Source organism: Silene latifolia, chromosome X (genome assembly GCF_048544455.1).
Source record: "Silene latifolia isolate original U9 population chromosome X, ASM4854445v1, whole genome shotgun sequence".
Lineage (NCBI taxonomy): Eukaryota > Viridiplantae > Streptophyta > Magnoliopsida > Caryophyllales > Caryophyllaceae > Silene > Silene latifolia.
The window spans coordinates 65,597,490-65,611,142 of NC_133537.1; the positions used below are offsets into that span (position 1 = coordinate 65,597,490).

Here is a 13,653-nt window from a genome sequence, read left to right on the forward strand (position 1 = left end):
ATAGTTTACATACTGAGACCACAAGCATTCCAGGTTCTAGCAATACAGTACCAAATAGCATCAAAACTTCCACTAGGTCTATTAGACCACCATCATATTTACAGGATTATGTATGTCTTCAGAAAAAGACTTCCAATGCTGTTTGTTGTCACACACTAACCTCTCTGTGTGAGAATTTTTCTCCCTCTAGTTCTTTTTGTGCTACTGTTTCTGGTATACAGACTGATGTTACTGTACAAGAACCAAGAAATTATGATGAAGCAGCCAAATACCCTGAGTGGCAGAATGCCATTGCAGCAGAATTCAAAGCTCTACAAGTTAATGGCACTTGGTCTCTTGTTCCTCTTCCTGCTGGCAAGAAAGCCATTTCTTGCAAGTGGGTTTTCAAAGTTAAGCATAAATCAGATGGTACCATAGAAAGGTACAAAGCAAGATTGGTAGTCAAGTGCTTCACACAAAAAGAGGGAATTGACTATAATGAAACTTTTTCACCTGTTGTGAAAATGACAACAATCAGAACACTGGTGGCAGTAGCAGTCAAGAAAGGTTGGCAGCTATGTCAATTAGATGTTAACAACGCATTTTTGCATGGAGATTTGCATGAGGAGGTGTATATGAAGCCTCCTCCTGGATTAGAGGTTTCTCAACCTAACATGGTTTGCAAGCTTGAGAGATCATTATATGGTCTAAAACAAGCTTCTAAGGAATGGAATGTCAAGCTTTGTCAAGCACTAAGGAAAAAAGGATATAAACAATCCCTGAATGATTATTCTCTTTTCTCTAAGAAATCTGATGGAAAAGTGGTTTACTTAGCAATTTATGTAGATGATATACTAATGATTGGGGATAATTCTACAGAAATTGAGAGTCTCGAGCAATATCTAGATGATGCTTTCAAAATCAAGGATTTAGGCAACATACATTATTTTCTGGGAATGGAATTTACAAAAGTTCAAAATGGTATGGTGATAACACAAAGAAAATTTCCTAATGAATTACTCAAAGAGTTCAATTGTGATAATACAAGACCTGTCAACAGTCCTTTGGATGCTACACTAAGACTAACTGCTGAATCAGGCAATTTGATAGACAATCCAGCAGATTACAGGAAAATTGTTGGAAAACTAAACTACCTAACCAACACCAGGCTAGATGTAGCATTTGCAGTCCAATTACTTAGCCAATTTATGGCTTTCCCAAGAGATCAGCACTGGTCAGCAGCTATCCATGTGTTGAGGTACATTTCCAAGGATCTATGTCAAGGAATTCTCCTGAATAATAAACCAAGTTATCATCTTGAAGGTTTTTGTGATGCTGACTGGGCTGCCTGCCCTGAAACAAGGAGGTCTGTCAGTGGCTTCCTCGTGTTTTTAGGTGGATCCCTCATTTCCTGGAAGTCTAAGAAGCAACAAACAGTGTCATTATCCTCTGCTGAAGCAGAATATAGGTCACTGAGACGACTGACTGCAGAGCTGGCCTGGTTGAGCAGACTTTTATATGAGCTTGATGTAACTGATGTCCTTCCAATACCTGTCAGGCGTGACAGCCAGGCTGCAACCCATATTGCCAAGAACCCTGTATTCCACGAACGCACCAAACACATTGATTTAGATTGTCACTTTGTGAGAGAAAAACTCCAGGCAGGTCTCATAAGTCTCTCCTATGTTCCTACAAAACAGCAACAAGCTGATATCTTCATTAAAGCTTTACCAGGCCCTCAGCATGGTTTCATTCAATCCAAGTTGGGTTTGTTTTCACACCCTCCAACTTGAGGAGGGGTGATGGAATATGAACTAACAAACTTAGTTAGAAGTTTGTTAGGAGTTAGTTAGAGGCTGTTAGTCCTTCTATAAGTCGGTTAATTCCTAGTATAAAAGCAATAGTTATCTCATCAATTGTAATCACCTTACTCATAATACAAACACAAATCTTTCTGCTATATTCTCTCTCTTTCGTTCTCTCTCAAATCATCTCTTTAAACACATAATCAAATCACATCTTAATCTTGATGAACTATCAAGTTCAACAGTTTGTTAAAATGAGTTAAGTATTACTCACCCAATAGATTAAAATAGAGGTATTTGTTTTATAATTAAACGGATACATTCGTTTTACCGAAGATTAACAACTAAAATAAAATGAAGTTAACTAGGCTCCAAAGTAAAAAAAAAATCGCAAATTCTTGTTTCAGACAGCCACTTTTGGTCTGAAGCTTCAGACAGACATATAAGACTATTTTGTGGTTAAATATAACCACAATGGTATAGCCAGTGTTACAGCTTATCGTAACTTGCGTTTCAATAGTGGCCACATTTAACTGTAAAATAGTTACAAAATATCGTCTTATTATTTCAGACCAAAATGACTCGTCTGAAGCAAGACCAACGAAAAAAAATTAAAAACAATAAATTTCTTTTGTTTTAATAAGTCAAGACGATAATAAAAACAACCGTTGATCTTGCTTGTGACGGGTTGCAGGCTGCAGAAGGAGCAACCGAGTTATTTTAACAGAAATACAAAAAAAAGGTGTCTGACGTCATTATTATTATTCTCGGCGGTTCGCCTCACTTCACCGATCATACATTCATACCTTCTCTCCACGTTTCATTCTCCACATAACCTAATCCCCTGTTTCAATTTTCGCAAAAGATTCGATTTTTATCAAATTGATCCTATTAATTCCGCAATTATCAATTCAATCTCAGGTATTACTCTTCTCGATCAATCTCTAATCTTATTTTTTTAGTAATTAATTTGTGATCTGAAGTTTGATTAATTGCCGAATTGACGAACTACAGATGGATACGTCGCCGGAATTCGACTATTTATTCAAGCTGCTGATGATCGGAGATTCTGGCGTCGGAAAAAGTAGTCTTTTGTTGAGTTTTACTTCCGACACTTTCGAAGATCTTTCTCCTACTATCGGTACTAATTACTCAATTCTTAGGTTTTGGATGATTTGTTTTATTATTGTTATTGATTAGTCTTGATTCGATATTGTTTAGTTATTAATCGCCAAAAGCTAGATTAGTTGGAATTCAGGAATCAGATGAATGACCTTGTCATGTTGATATATTGATGCACAAAGTTGTAGAATAAGACCGTTGTATAGTGTACGCCCCTTTGTATATGCTAAATGGAGTACCTCATTTATTACCATCGTTAAATGAGGTGTTTAATATATAATTCAAGGATTCAAGGAGGGCAATTTTAGGAAATATTTCATTTGTCACCAAATATATATTTAACCAAGGTTGCCTAGTTCGTTATGAATACGCCACATTCCCTATTCTCTGTGGTTGTGCTTTTAGTAGCATTTCATTGGTCTCTGAGGCAAAATCACGCTTAATCCATCGATCTCTTCTTCTTTCTTAAACCGGTCCTATCTGATCTGTAGCTGGTAATGACATGAAGAGAAGGTCAAGAATGGTCTATTTTATTTGCTAAATCGTGAGTTTAAGGGGTCGGGTGGCTCTTACCTCAACAAAGGAATTTGTCTTCATCATCCTTGACTGATTGTATTGGAATTCCTGTTAGCGTTCATTGCCTTCCCAGATTACACTTCTGACTGCGTGACTGGGAGTAGAAGCTTAACTCAATTATGGAACAAGAGTACCCTTCAGATATAATTACTTCCATCTTTCGCAAGTTCATCCTCTATAAGAACAAAGGATGGATATGATTCCCTTTGGTTGAGATCTTGAGTGTGTGATATAAGCAAGCACCATGATAGTATACTATCGAACTGATATGTGACTCCACTGGAATTGAAAGAATCCGGTAACCCAAGAATGTTTGAAGGCTTTAAGCTTTACTAATTACTACTCCGTATGGAGTAGTAGTCTAGGATGGAATTAGCTGCATGTATCTTTTTGTTTAGATTCAAGATTTATTTTATGTAGGTCAAATGTGAAAAGGAGTTTAAATTATGTAATAAATTATGACCTCCAGCGAAAATTTGCAACAAAAAAAATAGACTTTGCCATACATTAACATCACAAGGTTTAATATTAGAGAACTTGTTCTTCCTCAAATTTATATTTTCATCATTTAAACAGGAAAAAGAATAAAATTAAGTGGCTATCGTTGTCTTAAATGTACGTGTTATAATGCTAAGAGTTACAAGCAGTGCAACTTACATTAGTGTAGCAACTTCGGGCACTGATATTATCATCTGTGGTTGCTTTGGTTGACATGTTGTATGTGTAGGTGTTGATTTCAAGGTTAAGTATGTAAACATGGGGGGCAAAAAATTGAAGCTTGCCATATGGGATACAGGTAACATCTTAGTCCTCACTGAGTCCTTGGTGATTTGCAAGGTCTTTCTTGTTCAAGATTTCTGCAGGACTCTTATTAGCCCATATATGTTTCTTTTAAGTTGTTTTTAGTTCAGTAGGGCATTATCGATCTAGTGAATATCTTGTTTTCAGATACTTTTTCTGGATCATAATTTTGATACAGAAAACGGAGCTTTCTCGTTTGATTTATAAAGTAGAATGCTTTCTAGGAAACATGTAGGCTGTTCTGGGGTCAAAGATTAAGCATGACTCTATGAATCAGCCTCCCCGGCTTCACGATCTTTCTTGGAGACATATAGGCTGTTCTATCACATTATTAACAGCCTCTATGTTAAAGACTCGTACTTGGTTTGACGCAATAACCCGTTGTCTAGAATGGTTTCTATGTCACTTTCATTTTCAATCACTGGCTATGCTAAAGCTATATGCCAGTCACATCGGTTATTAAGTTGTTAAGCTGTCATTTAGAGTTCTGATTCCTACCAAGTCTCACATATAGCCATATAGGGGGTGGCTGATTCATAGAGTCATGCTTAATCTTTGACCCCAGAAGAAAAATTTATTCACAAGATTCACGCGTTATTTCGTAGAAATCATAAATTGGATTTGGCTTCACAATGATACTGTCGTTTCAAGTGGGAACCATGGTTTAAATTTTAAAAGGAAGATTTGATGTGTCTTAATGATGACAAATGTGCTTTCTTGCAGCTGGTCAAGAAAGATTCAGGACATTAACAAGCTCATATTACAGAGGGGCACAAGGAATCATCATGGGTAATTGAAGAAGTCTTTTGCTTTACAATCTTGTGCTACGTCGAGCAATTTTAAGATCATATTATTGTCGTTCTATGTTAAAAATTAACAATTTATACATCCCAAGGACTTGAATCTTGTAGATCTTGGATTGTATGGTCTAAATTCTGAATTTTCATATAGGAGTAGTTGTTTCTTGAACACCCAAAAAACAATGGGTTTCTTCGACATGCTTGGATGCTTGTGCTGGCAACTAGTGTATGTTGCTGACGCATATGTGAAATGTTGTTCCGATTGTCTATAGCATTTGTTTAAGCCAACAGAGACACGGAGACACTCAAGGTGTACCTTAGGCTGTTTCAAGTTTCAATGTAATCACTAATGCTTGAACATGATGCAAACAGTATACGACGTAACTAGGCGGGATACATTCACTAATCTCCGTGATGTATGGGCAAAGGAGATTGACCTTTACTCCACCAATCAAGACTGTATCAAGATGCTTGTGGGAAATAAAGTTGACAAGGTACATGGCATCATCTGTCCGGCCTTATGCTTTTGTATTTCATTTGTTTGTGTTATATTTGATAAACATTTTGCAGACTTTAAATAGTTGTAAGAGGAAACTTTTTAAGAATGGTGATGCTTTAAAATGTGACTTGCTTTCTGGTTATTTTTATATACATCAGAAGGCTTGAACATTTGCATGTTTCATGTATTTAACCTCAAGTCTAAACTACCTAATCTCTAATGCTAATATGATAGGAAAGTGACAGAGTTGTGACCAAGAAAGAGGGAATCGACTTTGCTCGAGAATATGGATGCCTATTTATTGAATGTAGTGCAAAGACTCGTGCAAATGTGCAACAATGCTTTGAGGAGCTTGTTTTGAAGGTAAGGTTTTCTGGTTACACAAACTTTCATATTTCGTATGGGATGGCCTCCTAATAATATTTTCATGAAATTGGCCCACAGGTTGAGGTAGTTATTCCTTAGTTTAAGATTTTAAGGAGTTACTGCCTACTGGGTATATGGATATATATATATTTTTTTTAGTCATATGGATTGATCTTATAGTATGTGAGACTAATTAGTAGGTATGCTTTCGTTGTAGTATATGTGCTTCTATGGTGTCTTATTGTTGGCCTGAATTTTGGTTTGATAAATGCAGATTTTAGACACTCCCAGTTTATTAGCCGAAGGCTCAGCAGGTGGGAAGAAGAACATCTTTAAGCAAAAACCACCCGAAGAGGATGCATCTACTAGTGGCTGCTGTTAATAATTGCTCCGAACAGTTCTACAGGTTTATACCAAACCGGATTCTCTCTCTCTCTCTCTCTCTTTTACGTGGGTGAAGGGTCAGCCGGTAGAGGCCTCTTGTGTACATGTGCTCTAATAGCTAGAGACGGTGTGGGTTTGCAGTTTACTTTCATGTAACTTTCATTTGTTTTGAGTTTTTATTTAGAAGTGCCACTGGTTGCTGTTGCTTTTGTACGTTTTATTCTGGAAATTTGATTTATACGGAGTACTACTTAACAGTTGACAAATTTACATAAAATTTTTCAAGAAAAACAAATACACATCAATATGTTTACATCATTGATGCATTGGGGGACCTTGCCCATGTTCTTGTCTGGTTAAATTGTTACTTTCTGCAAATTAATATCTAATACAGCATAAGTTTTTTTCTAAGTCACTATTATTGCAAATTACTTCCCCCTTCTCAGTCCTTTGTTATTCCATTTATTAGTTTCTTGTTCATTTGTTTACATTTCAATACTAGGAATGATTCTAATGGGTAATTTGATCTATAACATTCATTATTGTCCACTTCTTCTTTCTTTGTTCTTTGTACCAAAAACAAAGGTAAACAAATGACCGTAACAAAGGGAGTAATATTTAACACGAACTCTTTTAAGAGTTTTATTAATTTCCACCAAGTTTAGTTTCTAGTTGTAGTGCTAGGGGTTTTAACAAGGAAATGGATAAAATCTGCAGCACAATCTTGAAATAGCAGTTTAATACAATGGTCATATCACATGGGTACTCTCAGTTTTACACTTAGTTGTGTTTCAGTGCCTCACACTAAGGTGTGTTTGGATAGCAAAAGTGGAGGGAAAGGGAGGGGAGGGAGGAGGGAAGGGAAAGGGAGAGAAGGGAAGGGGAGGGGGAATGGAGTGTGGATGTTTGGATACAATTTCCCTCCAAATCTTACCTATTGTGGAGAGATTTTGATTAGGCTTAGAGGAGGGAAATTAGATCCCTCCAAATCTCTCTCTTTTCATTTTTCTCCACCCTCATTTGCTATCCAAACAAGGGATTTTAATCCCCTATTCTTCCTTCCTTTCTTTTTTTTCCAAATCCCTCAATCCACACCCATCCTAAGGGGATGTCAAAGGTAGCTTCATACACACTTCCATTTTTTCGATTTATAATCAATTGTGATCCCCTTGTGAAACTTAAATGTGGTTCCTGAAATTTTGCATCTAATTCTCAGAACGTGCCTTATGGAGGATATAGTAGAGCCTTCAAGTTCAGCAGTTTAAGATATCCTGGTTGACGGTGTCCGAATGAGTCAGAATTGTCAACGCGACAGCCTACGATTGCAACATGACTAACCATCTTTGACATATAGTGGTGTCTTCATCGAGGATAGTAAAAATCAAATGATACACAACTTCAATGTTTTTATTTCATCAATCATCATCGCCCAATCATGAACATCCACAACTTTCATTCAATTCTAACATCATGCCTCGTGTCACGGTCCAAACTTTGAGCCGGGTCGTGGAGTGCACCCTTGTCTAAACTCACGACAAGAATGCTAGCGAGAGCGTCAAGCACTAGAGCATTCGTAATCGGTCTCGGTTTGCGTGTGTCAGGATCCTAATCTCGATCATCAACGGTCGACACACATGCTTGTTAGTAAGTTATGAATGCAAGAGTCGTTCATAAGAATGCAAGCAACACGCAATAAGAAGGCAATTGGGTGAGAAGCAGATTGATTGACTCGTACTCCCCAAAGAGGGAAATTTGATATTACAACATTGAATGTGCAGAATAGCAATGCGTTTTCTAAACGCCTAAAAACGTATCTTAAACTAAAAAGCTAGCTCCAAGATTCGACACGCAAAAAGTAATCTTGAAGTACTACATGACTAAAAACAGAAACGAAAATACATAAGTAGAAACATAAAATCTAAGGGTTCGAAGTGAACGAATCACGCGCGCAATTTTTAGGGGTTGGGGGCTCGTTACACCTCGCGCGATGTCATTCTAAGTAATGTACTGTAACTTTCGAAGCAATCTTCTGGACCAACCAAGTCGTAAGAATCCCGACCTTAATAAATTCTACGTAGTAAATTTGGAACGCTTCTGAACTTTGCTTGCATCTTTGATGACTAGCTTACCTTTTATTTTTCAAGAAGTCGCTATTAAGGCAAAAAAGGTCAAGGAACCGCAAGCAAAAGTAAGGGTCCTACACAAGGTGCAGTTACCACACTGGAAATACAGAGCAAAAATCAACCCAGAAAATACTAGCACAATGATCATCATGCCGACGGGGGTGTGCTTTTGGGCCTAACCACAAACCACGGAATGCAATTAATTCTCTGGTTTTCTCCATTGCAAAGGATTTCCTTGAATTTTAAACATGGAGATTCTTCTCAATAAAGAAAGCCAGAACATTTACAAGAAACACAAATCGAGGAGGTAGATTAAAGTTGCAACTTCAGCTCAACTCAGACAAGAGTAAAGATTTTACCCTCTTATTCCAAAAAAGAATACATGTAGGATTACTTACTAAAACAACATTGAATCATTATGTTACGCGCAGCATGCTTCGAAATGAGCCTTCCCGAGAATGAAAACTTTTAGGCTCTCGTGACACGAGAAGAGAATCGGGCGTAAAGCTCAAATATCGAATATTTTGAAGATAACCAAGTTAGAGCCTCACTTGGGGCGCTTATACAGTATGTCATCGACACTTTCTTTGACATAATGTCCGACTTTGCGCATGTTCCTAGCTACTCCAGATGCAACCAGGCCAGCATTTCTTGTAAATCTGCCATGTAGTCGCATAGAATTAGTTTGTTGAATAAACATGAAGCCAACTGTGAAGTAAAAGATATCAATAAATTGAAGGTTTTTTTTTTAACTACTCCCAAGCATAACCATCACCTTTGTAATTGCTCCCTACTTAAAAAAACATTAAAAACTGCTTCCTTAATCTTTACTCTGGTGAAAAATTGCTTCAAAAGTCAATTCTCTGTGTTGTTCTTCCTCTTTCAAGCTCACTAACCCTACAATCATCTCTATTTTGGTGAATCTACTCTCAGTAACTTAATAAACTGAGGGGTATATTAGTCTCTTTATGTCTCAAGCACATGAGAATTGACTTTTGAAGCAATTTCTAACTGAGTAAAGATTAAGGTAGCAGTTTTTAAAGTTTTTTTTTAAAGTAGGGAGCAATTACAAAAGTGATGGTTATGCCTGGGAGTAATTATAAAAAAAAACCCTAAATTGAATGTGATCAAATTGTTGCATCTTGCCTCGTAAGAAACTCTTCCCCCGTAAACTGGGGTGTTTTCTGCGGACGAGCTTGAGGAGTTGCACGATCCCCTGAAGGATAAGGAACACACTAGAGCAGTGAGTCCAAGGATTTATGTATAACATAAAACTCTTACATCAACGTCAAGTTCTCATCAAAACTGGGGCTCTCAATTCTAGGTAGACTAAGATTAGATAGCATAATTAAAAAAAAAAAAAAAAAAAAAATCTATCTAGCCATCTATCAGAATTCCTTTTTTTTTATCTCACTTTTAGAATTATAGGTAGCATCAAAAATCACACTCAGCGATCTTGTCAGTTGTCACTAGAATAGCTTGAACACGTAAGAAGTTCTTAAATATCCGAACAGGTTAAAACCGGTGATAGTGAAACCTATCTGGGATCAAGTAGAGGCAAACTAAGCATTTCTTTTCTCCCTTCATATATAACTATGTAAGTATTCCCTCTTATCCAATCCAATCTATCCATGTTTCAAATTCTCTCATATACTTTAAAATAAGGAGTCGATATTTGGAACTGAAAATGGCTGATCCGAAAAATATGCCATGTATTGAATAGATCAATGAGAAAGAGACATAATTTCATGGGACAACTTAAAGCCATAAGGTTTCTTTCAGCCTTCCTACTGTCTGACAGATTTCAGTAACAGTGAGAAGATATGTCCCTCTCTAACTTCTACAGTTTTCACACTTTTTAACTTGATTGATAAACCCTTGGAGAAAACCCCCCAATGGCTACAACACTATCTATTAGATAAGTGTCAAAAACAAATGTGCAGCACTAACAGCCCTTTAAATGGGTTGAGCAAAAACTCGTGAAAAAAAAATCAAGATCACGTGTACAGCTTGAAATGTATTACACAGGGATCCCCTGAGAATTCTGGCAGTACGAAATATTATGACAACATATTTTTGCAAATGAAAATGTTGCTGAAGGATAACTAGCTGTTAACAGACAAATGCGATTCCTCTCAGTCTGATTCAATAATTGCAACTGAAAGGCTAGAATTGCATACATTCAACACACATAAGTATTAACTTCACAGTGCGTTTATGCGGATACTCTGCTAATCTATGACAGGAATCAACGGATACTGTGATAAATATGGAAGAACTTTGACAGCTCTTGATAAGCAATCAACAAGATTCAGATCATAGAGATACTGTTGCTTTTGCAAATAGTGTCAACAAAACAAACCTAATAGGAGGCCAGAGATCCGGTATACAGGCAAAGCAAAAATTAGAGTGCTAAAAGGTGAATAGGTGCTCATAAAAATTCTCATGTTTGGCTGACAGGCTGAGCGATTTCAGAAAGGCAGAGACTGGTGCACCCAAGTGTTTTGTACTTAAACCAAACAGAAAATGGGAAGTTTTAGATACTAAGAAAATCTGATACTTGCCGCCGTGCACATAATAAGAAAATTATAAAGAGAAAGTATATAAAGACATCCAAAAAACAACCAATACCCATATAGAGTGCTAATTTTCCTATATAGGCTGTAAGATTCCACAGTCAACAATTGGCAGGATGGTTATCAATCAGTAGCGAGAAGTCGAGAACAAATAAGAAACAAATTAAAGGAGCAGCGATGAACTTGTCATACCTTCCCGGGCAGGAACATGAACGGGGGCTGAATGATCTGCGGGTCTTTTATCCACCAAGAGCTGCCCAGAATGACAGTTTTTGAATATTAAACCAAACTACTACGGAGTAACAAGACACAGGAAAACAAAGTAGCAAAGAAACAGTTTCAGCCAATAAAAAAGATTCACATACTAACAAAAAGTAGATGAGCCAAAAGGCTGAAAGAATCAAACCTCAAGACCAACACAAACAGGTAACTCTGCTCGAGGCTTTTGATTTCCGGTCGTTTGAGCGCCTTTGTTGTCCAAATAGACGGAGTATCCAACACAAGCATACCTGAAATCCGTAAGACTCCGCCCTTCTTTAGAAGCTTCGACTTCAGACTCACTCACTATATAATTGGGCACTGACCAAAACAAGATAAACTGTCATTAAGATGCCAAATGCATCAGCTTGAAACACTGCAAGGAACAAAACATCAAAAGGGCAAATTTTGAGCTCTCTACCTATTCACAAAAGACGACATTTTTACATACGAATCAGTTGGAATCCTAGAACAATGATCCTCTTTGCATTTTGCGAATTCGCAACAAATCAATTTAGTCAAAAGCATCTACCAAACCACGAGAGTAGCTAATCCAAACATTGACAGCAACAAAAATACTCTCTGAAAACATCATCTGATGAAATCAAGAGCAGGCCAGCAATGCAAGGCTCAATATTTAACCCATGTCTATCATCAAACTGGCCAGAAAACTACCTCACCAAAAATCATAACATACAAATACCCACACACAAAAAAAAAAAAAAAAAAAAAAAAAAAAACTTTTATACAATCAAATCAATTGCAACACCAAAATCCAACACACAGAAAAAACCCAGCACAAAATGATACAAAAGATCCAAACTTAGGCAGTAAACAACCCTAAAATCAGCAAATTGATAATCTAAGAATGACCCAAATGAACCCTAAAAAAAATGAAATTGGGGATGGAAAAAAGAATGAACCTTGTTGAAGGGAACGAGTGAAGCCAACGCATCGAGGGTTTTTGCCCTTGGATTTGAGAATGGAAGAAAAGTAAAGGGTACCCTTGCATGATTTACCCTTCCTTGCTCCGGGATTTTGATGCACTTTTGAATGACAATTTTCAGGTTTTGCAACTTCCTCATCAACTTTCTCTTCTCTTTTCACCTCCACCATCTTCCTATTTTAATCTTCTTCTTGATAACAAATTTGGTCTGATGATTTTTTTATAAGTTATTTAGGTGAAGAACGTTATTTCTGATTTTCTGATCTTTCTCTCAAGAACACAATTACCCACTCTGGGAAAGTATAAAAACTTGCACTCCCTATTTTACCCCCACCATGTTGTCTCTTGTCTTCCTCTCAAAGGTAATAATAAAGCCGGGTTGCAAAACAACGTCGACGTTTTATAACAAATCGTCGAAGGTTTCAAAAAAAAAAAGACACATATACCCTTACTCTCTCTCTTTCACTACTCCCTTTCTCTCTTTCACTCTCTAACTCTCCCTTACAACCTCGCCGCACCACACGGACAACCACTGCCATTGCATCACCAACGCCACCACTGCAGCACCTCCACCACCACCGCAGCAACACCACGGACGACGGCAGCACCAACCACTTCTCAATTTCCTTCTTTTTTATCAAGTAAGTCGTTTTTTTTAATTAGTTTAGATTTAGTTGTATAATTTGATTTTAATTAGGCTAGTAATATATGTTTGTCTTGATTTGAATGAATTCTCGTTTCAATTTCGTTATTCTTCTTCATTCTTCTTCATTCTCGTTATTTTCTCGTTTCAATTTCGCAATTCGGTTTATTATTGTTGGATTTGTTGTTGTTGTTGTTGTTGTTAGTGTTGTTTGTAGTTGTTGTTGTTGTTGTTGTTGTTGTTGTTGTTGTTGTTGTTGTTGTTGTTGTTGTTGTTGTTGTTGTTGTTGCCATTGTTGTCAAAAGTTGTTGTTGAAGTTGTAGTCGGGTTGTTGTTGTTGAAGTCGAATTAGGGATGGAAGTGGACGTTGAAGTTCATTGTCCAGGCTGGAATAGGACGTTGAAAGTCATCGTCCATGGTGGGAGGGGACGTTGAATGTCATCGTCCAGAGTGGGAGGGGACGTTGAGTTTCAACGTTCATGGTGGGAGGGACGTTGAATTGGAGGGGGAGGGGGGGGGGTCTGCAAGGGTGATGGACGTTGAGCATCAACGTCTGGGGTGGGAGGGACGTTGAATTGGGACGTCGGGTTGGGGAGGGACGTGAAGTTGAGACGTCGGGGTTGGGGAGGGACGTGCATGTGGGACATCTTAACCATAAACGGACTTTGAAATTCATTGTCCGTCTATGGTTCGGACCTATAATTATGTTTAGGCCGTTAATTTTGTATTTAATCGGTTTATTTATACTTGTTTTTTTAATAAAACTTGTTTATTT

The 13,653-nt window shown here is 37.4% G+C and overlaps 2 protein-coding genes across 2 annotated transcripts; one reads left to right on the forward strand and one right to left on the reverse strand.

Moving 5' to 3' along the window:
• The first annotated feature begins 2,532 nt into the window (after positions 1-2,532).
• Positions 2,533-6,671, forward strand: LOC141623362 (ras-related protein RABC1-like). The gene is made up of 7 exons (XM_074439471.1): positions 2,533-2,705; positions 2,799-2,925; positions 4,210-4,278; positions 5,007-5,072; positions 5,456-5,577; positions 5,817-5,945; positions 6,223-6,671. The coding sequence occupies exons 2-7, from the start codon at positions 2,799-2,801 to the stop codon at positions 6,328-6,330; spliced, it is 621 nt and encodes a 206-aa protein (XP_074295572.1). The 5' UTR covers positions 2,533-2,705; the 3' UTR covers positions 6,331-6,671.
• A 1,948-nt stretch (positions 6,672-8,619) lies between these two features.
• Positions 8,620-12,600, reverse strand: LOC141623363 (uncharacterized). Its single transcript, XM_074439472.1, has 5 exons — positions 12,213-12,600; positions 11,438-11,610; positions 11,224-11,284; positions 9,602-9,671; positions 8,620-9,114 (listed from the first exon to the last, which is right to left on the reverse strand). The coding sequence occupies exons 1-5, from the start codon at positions 12,403-12,405 to the stop codon at positions 9,003-9,005; spliced, it is 609 nt and encodes a 202-aa protein (XP_074295573.1). The 5' UTR covers positions 12,406-12,600; the 3' UTR covers positions 8,620-9,002.
• Between the last annotated feature and the right edge of the window lie 1,053 nt (positions 12,601-13,653).